Source organism: Larus michahellis, chromosome 2 (genome assembly GCF_964199755.1).
Source record: "Larus michahellis chromosome 2, bLarMic1.1, whole genome shotgun sequence".
NCBI classification, from domain to species: domain Eukaryota; kingdom Metazoa; phylum Chordata; class Aves; order Charadriiformes; family Laridae; genus Larus; species Larus michahellis.
The window spans coordinates 45797354-45810762 of NC_133897.1; the positions used below are offsets into that span (position 1 = coordinate 45797354).

General features: G+C 43.3%; 1 protein-coding gene across 3 annotated transcripts in view; it reads left to right on the forward strand.

Moving 5' to 3' along the window:
• Positions 1-542: 542 nt before the first annotated feature.
• Positions 543-13409, forward strand: part of STT3B (STT3 oligosaccharyltransferase complex catalytic subunit B) — a 53406-nt gene continuing 40539 nt past the window's right edge. For 2 of the 3 annotated variants that reach the window (XM_074575105.1, XM_074575107.1), the window contains exon 1: positions 649-1056. In XM_074575105.1, coding sequence (XP_074431206.1) covers positions 788-1056 — 269 coding nt within the window. In that variant the 5' untranslated portion in view covers positions 649-787. Of the gene's footprint in view, positions 1057-13409 lie in introns of all 3 variants that reach the window. The other variant, XM_074575108.1, reaches the window with a different exon arrangement.

The following is a 13409-nucleotide window of genomic DNA, read 5'->3' on the forward strand; positions in this document are numbered from 1 at the left end:
CAGGCCGCCACCAGTCACCCCTGCCCCCCTTTTTTTTTTCTAATCCCCTCCAATGGCTGGCGGCGACTGCAACCTCCCCGCCGAGCGCTGCCACGCCTTTCACCACCCACCGCTCCCATTGGCTGCCTGAGCTGGCCCCGCCCCTTTTAAATACCTGTCGCTCCGTGACAGGCCGTCACGGAGTTCCTGTCAGAAGGGCGACGGCGGGGATTGGTCCCTCCCACCCTCGCCTTCCCCTCGGAGCCCCGCCCCTTCCCCCCTAGCCCCTCCCCCGCCGGAGGGCGGCAATGTCAAACCGCTCGCTCGCCCGCCCCCTCCCCCCCGGCTTCGCGCGCTCCCGCCCGCGCGCGTGGCGGGGCGGGGCCCCCCCTGTCGCCGGGCCGCGCACCTCGCGGCTGCCCCCCGATCCCCGGGCTCTGCCCTCAGCCTGCGCCCGCGGCCACCGGCCCCTCCTACTCCCGACCCCCCCGCCTCGAGCTCGGCCCTCGGCTCCTCCCCCCGTTCCGTCACTGGCTCCGCCCACCCCCTCCGCCCCGCCCGTCCAGCCCCGCGCCGCACTGGGACGGCGACGGCGGCGGCGGGAGGCAGAGCCCGGCCCAGCGAGGAGGCGGCGGCGGCGGGGAGTGAGCGAGGACCGCTGAGGGAGCGGGCGGAGCTCCGCCCCTCCCCTCGCCTCCCTCCCCCTGCCCTTCCTCCCGCTCCCTCCCCCCCCCCGCCTTCCCCTCCTCCTCCGCCTCCTCCCCGCACGCGCCAGGCGGAGAGGCTGCGAGGGAGCCCCGGGTACAACATGGCGGAGCACTCGGCCCCCGACAACAAGCACAAACCCGCCGCCAACTCCGTGGCGCCGCTCAACAGCCGCGGCGGCGGCGCGGCGGCGGCGGCTGCCGGCGGCCCCCCGGCGGGCGGAGGCGGCCTGTCGGGGGGCCTGTCGCAGCCGGCGGGCTGGCAGTCGCTCCTCTCCTTCACCATCCTCTTCCTGGCCTGGCTGGCCGGCTTCAGCTCCCGGCTCTTCGCCGTCATCCGCTTCGAGAGCATCATCCACGAGTTCGACCCCTGGTGAGTCCCCGCCGCTGCCGGACGGGACGGGACGGAGGAAGGCGGGAAAGCCGCCCCCTTACGGGGCGCGCCTCAGGCGGGGAGGTGGAGGTGGTGTTGGGGGGCAGCTCCCCTCAGGCTTCCCTCGCCGCGGGGCCGCCGGGAGGCCCCCGCCGCCTGCCCCCCGCTCCGCCACTTCGCCAACTTGCGCCCTGCCTGTTCCCTCGGCCGTCGGGCGGAGGGAGCCGAGAGCCGCGGCCGCCCGGCGAAGGAGGGAGGGAAGGTTGGGGGGGAGGGTAGGGGGGTGCGCGGGAGGTGAGGCGGTGCGGCTGGGACACGCTGTGGCGGGGTCGGAGGGAGCCCAAGGGGTGGTGGGTGCGCGGGGGAAAAGGCGTGAGGGGCCGCCCGGCGGGAGCGGGCGTCAGTGCCGGGTCGCTTCGGTGTGGCCGTAGGGCGGGAGGGAGCAAGGACACCTCGGGGAGGGGGAGGCGGCTGTTGCCCCGGATCCGGCGGAGTTGCGGCAGGACGGTCCGCCGAGGGGGGACGGGAAAAGTTGCAGGGGGTGGGTGGAGGTGCTGGTGCCAGGCGGGAATCGGGGGTGGGGGGGCGGGCTCCGGCGACCGCCGTCGTAACGAAAACGGTTGTACCAAAACGTGCCCGACGTCCCGGTCCTGCTGTCGCGGCGTGGGGTCTCCAGATGCGCGGCTTCTCGGAGTGGTCTGTCCTAGAGCCCCTGTTGGCCGGGGGAGGGAGGGGGGCGAGGAATGCACTGCAGGAAGTAATCTTCATAAAAGTGACTGGAGGGATTACAGTGAAATGGGTGACATTGATTTACTGCCAGGTGTTTCAAAGCTGTGCTTACTGAGCCCAAGGACTTTTGCTGTTTCCCACGCATCTTGATTTTTTTTTTCCTAAAGATTGCTTTCCCTCCTGTAGAAGCTGTCTGTTCTTTCCCCTGTTGGAGGGGGCTGAAACCATTTTATGTATAAGATCAAGAAATGCTGCGCTCGTTCCTTGCAGCAAGGCAAAGTGAAAGATGACGGGACTTCTGGGGCAGTTCTTTTAATGCGAAAACGTGACAATGAATTTTTATATTGGTGGCTACTTCATCCTAGGAATCCGTGGGTTTTTTCAGAACTTTAGGTAGGGTAAGCGGCAGATGACTTTAGAATAATGAATTCTCTGTTTTTAATTTAAAATTTTATGTCTCGAGTCTTACTGTTAATCTCATGAAGGAAGGAGATGCTTGATTTTGAAATGCACAGTAGATGCTTCGTGTTAAACTCAATCTAAAATTGTTACTGAAATTGTACTTATCTGCGAAGCATGCACTCCACCGATAGTTTCAAAAGCACGACTTCCTCTTTTCTGGTTGGTTTTTCCCCCTCGCCCCCCCAGTGTAATCCATTCACAAATCATGGCTCAGAATAGTGGTTAGAGAACAAGGAATTGCTTTGTTTTTAAATGCTGTCTGAAGTAATACACACTTTGCGATGTGAAAGCCAAATATCTCAAAATATCTTTAAAACATCAAGTAATTGCCCATAATTTAAGTGTGTTGCTGCAAACACGAATGGAAGGAATGCAAGCATTCAGTTAATAAAGTTAACAACGGGGGGAGCACAGTTAAGCACATCTGCAATGAGGCTATGAATGTGGGGTTGTATCCTATGGAGTAGTTCTCAGGCTCTTCTAATCTAAATTTAAGCAAGAAGTCTTTCTATCATGGAGGAAACTTTTTTTTTTAAGCACACAACCTAAATTTTTGTACAACTTTATCTGATTTTTATAATCAAGGCTGATCCTTGTTGGATAAATGGAAGTTTTATATTAAGCCCTGAAGTACATTGAAAAAGGGGCTGTGGGAGTTAAGTTCATAGCCGTGATGCAGTTGTAAAGATAAACTTCTGGTTTAAGCAATGTGTAAGTTGGTGCAAAGTCATCTTCCTGAGTATATAAACAAAAGGCATTGCTGCCAATGCTGCTGTATGTACCTTTGTTAATTAGAGAATAGATTAAGTTAACAAAACTCATTGATTTTAGTGCAGGTCTGTGAGAAGCAGTTGAAATGTCAAGAATCATGCCAGTGTCATGTTGCTGCATGCCAGAAATGGTAAATGCACTTAAGTTAATTAGTAGGAAAGAGAACCTAAAACGGTAGAAACTGAGGAAAAAACGAAGGGCTTTCTCTACTGCAGCAGCAATATTGGTGAAAAATGATGTCACTCCTAAATGCTGTTGAGTAACTAGGTAGGAATGGATTTTCACAGTTGTAGGGGTCTTACAAGTCTGAATCTAATGTGGAAAAGGAGCTTATGAAAAGAGATTAGAAGCAGTGCTCTATTTTTATATTTTTTAACCACTTTAGCAGCTTGTTCAGGTAAACTGGATTTTTTTTTAATATTTATTTTTTTCAGGACAGCGGCCATAGTATTTGCAGGTGGAACAGTTCCGTAGTTTTCTCCATTTCTTTGGCTTTTTTTGTCAAGCTTGAATAGGATATCTTGCAATGTGTGCGGTGCGTCACCTATTCTGTAGTATTCATAGTTTGTGATCAAGAGAGGAAGCAGAGGTATATTTGATAAAATGAGGAGCATTAGACAAAACTATTATTCTTTTGAATGGAAAAATATTTTGCCTCTGAGGTCTAGAAAGCTTTCTTATTTACTTCAGAATCCAGTTTTCTGCTATGGACATAAGAAACGTAGGATATCTGGGGTGGGAAGAAAGGGAGATGTGCCTTGGGTTTTCTGCATATTAATTGAATCAAATATGGCTTTTTTCTAACATCTCTTTCAAGCTGGATTTCTGACAGTAAATTTAGGTTTTGATTTGGGGCCGTGAGCTTTGCTGGTTTTGTAAAATTAGCCTTTGAGACTTACTCCAGTTGGCATTTATTCCAGAAATGACCCAAATGTAGTACAATAGGCCAAGGCAGTAGAAACAGGACAACTTTTGCTCTTGATCTCCATTATAATACAATGCCTGTGTGAGGAAAAAACAAACTGGTACTTTGAGGTCACCATACTGTCACTTACAAACTTGCAAGCTGTTCATCATTACTAGGATTACTGGTTTTTTTCTACGCTGAATACCTCTTTCGTATAGTATTGACACTTTATTTTGATTTATTTCTCATGTCTTGTTTACTTTCCATACTTGAGCTGGTCCAGAGACTTTGAAAAATGCGTGTAAGTTTAGGCAGCTCCTAGGTCAGGTGAGCCAATAGATGAAGTTGGTCAGCATTGACTTTAAGCTGTGCTGTTGACAGGCCTCCAGCATTTAACTTCAGGATTTCATTATCAGGCCAAGAACTTGAAACATGGACAGAGGTTTCATGCCTGCAATTTGGTTCATCTGTTGGATGGTTTGGCAGCTGGGCGGACCAAGAGCATAATTTCTGTGCTGCGTACACACAAGTGCACAGTGAAAGCTTTTCCTGAAAGTACAACCGCGTGTTTAACTTGGTTGTCAAGCGAGGTCATTCTTTCTGTCAGATGTTGCCTTAAATGCTAGCATGGCTGTTGAACCGAGGCGACCAAAATTATGGAGTACTTGAACAGGGACTACTTTCTATGCACCGGTTTGTCTAAAGTACAGCTCCAGCATGCCCGTATGCTATTTCATTTGGCTGCTCGTATCATATATGTGCATAATAATCTATATGTGTGTGTATATATGTATATATATAAGGTAGATATATCTAGCAAGACCGTTGCATCCTGATACTGCTGCTAACTAAAACAGTAGCAGCCTTTGGTACATCAGTAGTCTTCAGGGAGTGCTGTCAGAATAGTAACGTTCATTCTGTTTGCATGGTTCTTACCGTTAGGTCACACATGTGAGAACTGTATCTGAATCATTAATCATATTCCATGTCATTAGATCAAAGTTTTATCTTTTCCTGAGAATTTTAACAGCTTGCTAAACACCACATTAGCACCAGCTACCTTAGGAGTGAAAGAGCTGGTTTAAGCTGGAATGCAGAAGCTTGTATGTCCGAGCATGAGGCCCTCTCTGTACCAGCTTGCATATGCAGGATGGAGCACCAGTGTGATCTTTGTCAGTTACATTTGCCTATGTACTACTGCCAGGAATGTTGTCTCCTACTGTCCTGACAGTTCCTCGTACTGAACAGCACTCCCAGAATCCTATATACATATTTGCCTCCTCCAAACCGACATCATTGATTGCTCAAACCACCAGCTTTTTAGCTGTCCTCAGGGTGACCATTGTTTATCATACCTCACTGAGGTAACATAATTGTGTTAGTGGGAAGTATGGTTTATATATATAATAGCAATCCACTTTCTTATCACTGATACCATCATATAGCATTAGTGGACTTCGGTAGATGGAAATGGACTGATGAAAATAAATATAAGGTCAGTGTCATTGCTTGCATTTCAGAGGCAGACTGGTTAAAGGAAGTTAGTATTTTATCTTCGGTGCAACCAAAAAGACGGGTTTTGCTAGGCTCAAGTCGTGTTTGCTAGACAGATTCTTGAGCTGTATGAACTTTTTTTATTAATGAAAACTTAAATTAATGCCTCTAAATATCACGGAATCTTCAGAGTTGGAAGGGACCTCTAGAGATCATCTAGTCCAACTCCCCTGCTAGAGCAGGATTACCTAAAGCACAACGGAATCACGGAATCTTCAGAGTTGGATATGGATATGATATGAAATCTTCATTAAAATACAAAGTGTGACTCGAGTGAGCATTGGAAGTGGTGTATGGAGTTGATCAAACACTGGAGGTTGTGTAAATGTATTGATTTTGTTGGGAGAGAGTAAGGTTGTGGGTTTGTGTTGTAGTTAGCTGATCTGATGGTTGCCTTTTGGAGTAGGAGCTCTCCTCTGTCACCCACTGTGCAGTCTGCGTTTTTTCTTTGTGCTTGCTCTAACGCAGTCATGGTGAGTTGATTCAGTTGTCAAAATGCTGTAACATTTTAGTTCCCTGAGCCTGCCTACCATCAGTTTTTATACTGCAGTTTAGTTTCTTATTTTTGAGGAAGAATGAATATTGGGAAGGAATGTAAATAGTGACTGATTTTAGAAGGTAAACTGGGATTGAGTGATAGGGTGGAGACTTGTATACATATAAAAACAGAGCATGTTAAAACACTGCAGCAACAGGAGTGACAAAAGAAGGGGTATGTAGCAGTGAATGAGAGTATCTTAAACTGGTGTTCATAAGGGGAAAAAGGGTGATAGTGTTGATAAAGTTGATAGTGTTGATAGTGTTGAAAAGAGGGTGATAGTGTTGATAATCTCAATTAACAATGCTCATTCTGTAGGCTATGGTCAGATGTGGCTCACCCAGATAATTCATCTGGCCATTGCTTACCTGCTAGTGACTCTTCTTGCTGGGCAGACAGCAGATTGCATAGTAAATGTGTTCTTCTTGAGGGGTGTCAGCCGCTGCCATCTCTAAACTGCTGTCTTTCTGGAGGCTTTCAACCCATCACATAATCTTGTTGAAGGTGAGTACATGAATGTGGATCTGTTTAGGAAACATTTCCCATCCACTTCAGGATTCTTTTCCCAAACACTTGCTCTTGTTTATAATCTTCGACAATTTCCAGACCTTGGGGAAAGCATTTGATTCCAATCCAGTTTGAATATAATCACTTTGGATTGATTTTGCGATGTTGCAAATGTCATGAGATTCATATTATAAACTTACTACAGTATCTTCATTCACAGGCTTTTTGATTCTATTAAATGAGAAGTATTCTACTTCTGTTTTATAGGAATATATTTTAAAAGGTTGTGTACTTACTGTTAATGAACAGTTGGATTAAGTATTTTGTGACTTTTTTTTTTCTGACTGTAAGATACAGACATATTACATGTGAATGATGAAAGTTGTTTCTACTCTAGTAATACTAATAACTTCAGCATGATTTCAGGTAGCTGGGTATCTCAGACTCATTTCTGCCACTTTATTATAGTAGGAAAAAATATTCTAGCATAGTCTCCAAATCTGATTTAGCAGGGCTTGTGTGTTCACGAAGGGCAAGTTTAGAGATTTCTGTGTTCTTGGAGAATAGCCTGCCAGCTATCTTCCCCTGTTTTTAATGAGGAAGATTCAGATCAGGCATCTTTTTTCATCGCTTCTATTGCAATATGACATGTGTTGAGAAACTCTTGTTAGCACAGGTTGGTGTCTGGCTTTTGTGGCTTTCTAGATTATAAGATAATAAGTCCTGTATGTCCAGGGACTTGGAACAGCCTTTCCTTGTTTAGGTACTTGGAGGGTGCTGTTTTGAAGCTAAGTGAACTTTTCTAGAAGGTTGCTACAGTATTAGTAGTTGAGAAGATGTGCAGTTGACTGTACTGAACTTCTGTACTGCTTAGGAAATAGCAGAAATAGGTAAATATTAAAAATTTAATGGAAGGAGGACAATCAGGAAAAAGAACATTGGACAGAGCTGAAGGCATAGCAGAGGCTATGCTTTGTGAGCATGGAGACCTCAGGCTAGATTTGATCAGTTAGACTGATGCAGCTGAAAAGTGATTCACCGTGTGGCCTCATAAAATAACATTCATGTAAGAATCAAACCTCTGCTCCATCTCTACTAATGTTTTCTGCCATCTTTACTTAGCAGGTAGCGTTTCTTTCCTCGCTTGCACAACTTTTAATTGGGGTGAATACCTCATCAATTTTCATGTGGGTGCAGTAATGAGGTTATGCATGAGAGGGTAGGAGGGACAGTGTTCATAAAACACGTGCAGAGTATGGTTGAGGACAGAAACTATCCCTGCAGTCATCTTTTGGAAAACATTGGAGGTGAGACAGAATGCATGCAGTGTTGATCCTTTTATTGATTCGTCGATAGCAGAATGAAACTTGAAAAGGAAAATGTATCGGAATGTTTTATGTAGACTGAGTCAAACTGAACCAGCAAGTTTAACTTTTAATGCCATGATTATTTTTTTTTAAATGGTCTTTAGCAAATACTCACAAACACTTGGCTAGCTAGAGCAAATGCTATGATGAAGATCCTTGAATGGGCTTTTCTTGGCAGTTATCCTATTATTTGAGCAGCTTAATCTGTTCTGTTTTTTAAACAGAAATATGATTTGATTACATAAGGTTAGGGTGGTTTATAAAGGTTAACTTTTGCTTCGTATCATAATTCTCTCTCTAACAGTGTCTGGGTTTTGGCGGCCTGTAATCCTAATACTCATGTTTTTAAATCTGTCTCATGTTGAGCTGGTGGGGGAAGGGGAGAATAAAAATTTTGGACAGTAAAGCTAGCAGGAAAATGCAAAATCCTGTACTTATTATTAAAAACTATTTTTTAAATGGGTTGGGGGTAGTTTGGGTTTAGGGAGGTGTCTTTGCTGTTCCACAAAGATCTCTTCTGATGCAGTCAGGTTGTTTTCCATGTAATGTCTATCTGTGCATGTGCTGTGGAGTTTCCTCCTTAATTTTTGAAAACTCCATTCTTGCAAGCCCTTTGAGGTACATTTGTACTGACATTTAGGGCTAATCCTGAGGGCCTCTTTCTACTTAGCAGAGACATTAAACTGCTGCTTTCAGAGCCTGTGGAGCCTGCACCCTGTCGCGGGGCATGGGTAGATGTTTTTGTTATTATTAACTGCCATAGCAAAACTTCTAATCATCAGTCTTACAACTTGCTTGGAGAGCAAAGTGAATTTAGGACAAGTTTTGCTATAGTTTTTTTTGTGCTTTACTTCTGCAGTAAGTTTCGTAGTATGTCCAACGGATAGACTTCATTTCTGGCCCTGTAGCTGAGCAGAGCTTGTCATATTTATCTGAGCTGTTGCTGGGAATCAAGCTGAGGTATTTTTAATGTGGGTAGCTCATAGGTCTGGGCTTGAGAGGCACCATGAAGTTGACCCTAATGCTGTATCACACCTTACATAAGTTGAAGCAGCCCGAGGAATGAATTTAAGGACATAGATACAAACAAAATAGATCAGCTTCTGTATTTCTCAACTTGCTGCTCCTTTCCCAGGGTAAAAGCTCCTTTGGCATATGGAGAATTAAATGCTGCCTATACTTCAAAAGTTTTTGCTGTTAAGTGAGGCAATACCTCTGTGCTTTAGAAAAAGAGATGGTCTGTTTTAAACAAGGAATAACTGAGCATTTGTACATGAATGCTTATTGGAGCAGGAAACAATATTTAAAATGTCTGTGTGCTATGGGAGACCCAAGTCCAGCAACTTTTTAAAGGGCCGATCTAATATAAATGGCTGGGGTATATGGGCTGTAATGATAATTACTTCAGGGTGTTACAATGCTTATCATATGATTTTCTATGGCAAGCGATTTATATCGGTTATGTTAGTTTGTTAGTTAAAGAGCATGTTAGAGTTCTGTTCAGCTGATAATCCATGAAGACAGAACTGCAAAACACCTTTTCAAAACTTCCCTCGTTTAAAACAAACAAAAAACCCTTGGGAAACTACATTGCAAGTGAGGATGGGAGTTTCATTTTATTATTGGTTTTTGGTGGTGTTCTTAATGGGATTGCTGTTATCTTCTAGACTGTTTTAATCAGTATTATTTACGTTAATTTTAAGAGTTGCTCACTGTACGCATGGGCACCACCGATCCTGGTTGTTGAATGGTAAATGGATTTTGCAGAAGGGAAAAATAGCAAGTAATTATGTAATTTTAAACTGTTCTAGCACATGTGGCTGGGCAGCCTATATTTTCTGAGTTCTTTGCTTTATTTTTTCAGTCTTTGTGATAATTTTTTGCAATTGTTAGAGTATAAATGGTATCCAAATACTTTAACTCCAAGGAGTGTGATTTTTATTTATTTTTATTCCAATCTTCCCAATAGATGGATATTTTAAGGAAATCTAGGTATAGAAAGCACCTATTTGAGGATGCAGCTGACTGGGAAGACCACATGTTGAACAGAATACTTGTGTGCTATAGCCAGAGGATTTGAAAATACAGCAGTGCATTTTCTTGAGGCAGAAGCAAAATATAACACAACAAGCCTACTTGTCCTGAATATTTTTCTTTATGTCTATGTTTATCCAGCTTTTTTTTTCCCCCCAGTAGTCTATTGCATATGTTGAATGTGCTTCCTTCATATTCTAGACTTATCCCAAGCAGCATTTGGAAGTTCAGCTGAATAACTTAGAATTTCATAAATATTGTTTGGAATGTGTATCTTGACAAAGGCAGTTTAATCTTTATGGTTGAAATATTTAAAGTTTATCATTTGGGTATTAAAGGCCTTTAAAATGCCTTTAATTATTTCTCTGGCAGTAGATAAAACACCTTAAAGTTGCAATTCTTCTAATTTAGAAAGTCAGTGAAATAAAATTGGAGCTTTGGCATTATTACATTGATATTAACAACGGAAGTAAATGGGTGTCTCTTTGGCTTGCTTTACTGTAGAACAAGAGTCGTGAAAGCCAATGCAGTGTTTGAGTTTTCCAAGCAGTTGTGTAATGCTGTGTTTTGACTATTTTAGCTTTCACAGGTGACTAGAATGATTTATCTAATGTCAAGTGTCTGAAGTAATACTTGAAACACTGTTGCATATGTCTCACAATTCATTTTACTCTGTAAGAGTTTTAATCTTTTATTTGCCAAATAGAAAATGATTTTGACACTGGAGAGACTGCCTTAAACATTTGCACCAGTATCTTAATTTGTGATGTCTCAGGTCAGCTAGTAATGACAAATGTAATTTTTCTCCCATGGCTAAATGTGTTCAGGAGCCAAGGAATTTTTAGTGCTTTAATTTTGTAATCCACCACTACTTCACCAATGCTCTCCCCACCCTCCCACAGTAAAGCCCAATTTTTGCTTGGGAGAAGACTGGATGATACGTTTTGTGTCAAATATGTCATGCTTGTAACCGTTTCATCACTGAATTTAATTTTCTAGCTTTTGCTAAGTTCTCTTTATTAAGTCCACTTAATAAAAAGTGAACTTCAGGGTCCCTTTTTCCTTATGCTTCCATCTTACTCTAGTTTCAGCACAACATTCTTACCTATGCACATTATGGTTTTGCTTTGCGATAGTACGTTCAATACAGCATCATCTGCTATCTTCTTTCAGGGGCATCTTCAATAAGAAAAAGCCACGGAGCAGCTTTCAATGTTAGTTGAATGGTACTTTTACCTGGGAAGTTAAGCAGTGTTGTCCTCTATCTCAGTATCTAATATGCTGTGCTGGAGTACCTGTGGATATCATTTGCGTGTTGGAAAATACATGGAAGATGATTCCAAAGGTTCCTTTGAGAACCTCCAGGAAGCTGTTGTTGCTGATAAGATGGCAGTTCAGTGATTTGAGTAAAGCCTGACTCTGAATAGCTACAATATGACAAGGTGCTGCTAAGCTTGTCTTCACCACTATAAATTGGCCTTATTTGCATTTAATCAAGTGGAGCAGTTCTCCTGAATTTCCTGTAATCTGTTGGACGTTTCCTGGGATAGTTTTCTGCTGTGTTAACAAGTTAAGGCAACTTGCAGAAATCTGGTAAGAGCGGTGTCAGGATTTGCAACTGGGTGCAGGGAGAGGGAAACTCCCCTTTTGCAGTGGCAGTGAGCTACTGCATTGTCACATCCTGTACCCTGATCTGATCTCAAGTACTCATGAGTTCTCTGATGAGGGGCCATGAGTTATTGAGGGGTGAACATATCAATAGTTTCTGCTAAAACTCTTCTACTGTGCTGTAACTGTTTAAAAGTTCTGCCAGAAATAAGATTGTCATTGCTTAAATGGTTATATGGGATGTTGGGGATCTAGAGCCAAATCCTTTTTCTGAATCAGGAAGGCTAACTCTAGTTTTCTAATTTAAATGCGCATTTATGGAGAGAGAGTCGAGAGGGCATACGGTCTGGTGGGGATTGAAGCGTGAAAGGTCCTGGAACAGGCCGATTTAATTCATGTCTGGAGAGCGAGGAGAGAGAAGATTTAGGATTATGTGACCTAAGAACTATCCCTTGAGAACTTCTGCTAGATCCTTCCCAACAACTCTCACGTATCCCCTGTGATACTGTCCGACCCTGTCTGAACTGCAACTAATGCTCTCGCTTTAGTATCCTCCTTTCCCCATTCCTTTTCATGGGCAACCGGACGTTCATTTTACCTTACCCCATTTTATGTGGCAATGGAGAAGGAGGGGAAGGCATGGTACCTCAAGTCACTACGTGTTATTTAATAAAATGGCATTAGAAATTAAACTCATCTGTTTTACTATTCATTAATGTAAGCCAGAAGGGCTGTAGCTACCAAACTGTATACTAATGTAGTCATCTGGTCAAAGAGGTGTCATGTTTTGGAAAGGACATCCTCCTGGACATAGAATAGATGAGGCAAGGATGGGTGTAGCCTATGTCCATAATAGCATTTGTGGCAGAAGGGCATCGCAGCTTCAAAGCATATGTGTGTAATATTAAGCCTAGCTCATCTTAACAGTGTTCCCCCACCTCCACATTTTTATTGTACTTTCTTTTCTTTAAAAGGCCCTATATCGTCACTTTTAAACATGAATTGGATTTTACTAAGGAGCACAGTGAAATGGTTTGATATAGTAGGACAATATAGTAAGAGTAAGCAATAAAGGAAATACTATCATGTAATGAGAAAACAAACGTAAATTTAATTTCACATTGTACATGGCAGGAATTTAATATTAATTATAAATACTGTCTTAAATGCTGAGCACTGTAGTCACTGCATTACACTTAATCTGCAGCATTTCTGCAAGGATACCTAATAAAAAGCAAATAATGTTTTGTTATTACACTTTTGTGTTTCCTGTGCATAGTCTTTAAAGAAACAATGGTAACCATTAAGTACAATTCTTAACAGGTTGAATTAAATTCAGTGAAAACTTGCATTTTTGCTTTAATTTAGACTTATTTGAAACAGTATGAAAGGTATAAAATAAATGTAGTGGATAACTGATTTTAAATACTGCTTGCCATACTTATTTCAGAATAAACTGGACATTGAAAGTGGATCAAGAATGCAAAATATAGTTAGAAACTCCAGTCTGTAGGGAATGATGAAGACTACTTTCTGTTGTCATCTACTCTTCTGGTCTTTGTTTATTTTATTGGTGACATCCTTTTCCACATCAGTTTCCCCCAGTGTGAGAATATGCAGTCACTTTGCAAACAGCTGGAAGTCTTTCTGCCCTCATCTGGAGGCCACCGTCCCTTCTGGTGGACTGTATTAATAGATTACGTGAGTACTCCTAAACTGCTTCAGGGAAAGAGCAGGTGAAATAGTTTAAATCATCTTTCGAGTGATTTGCTTTTTAGCTGTGATTCAAGCTAATTTGGGCACAGAAGCGGATTAGGAGTGCTTCTGCACTCCTTTTGACTAGTAAAGCTCAGTTGAAGGATAACTGCCACAGCCA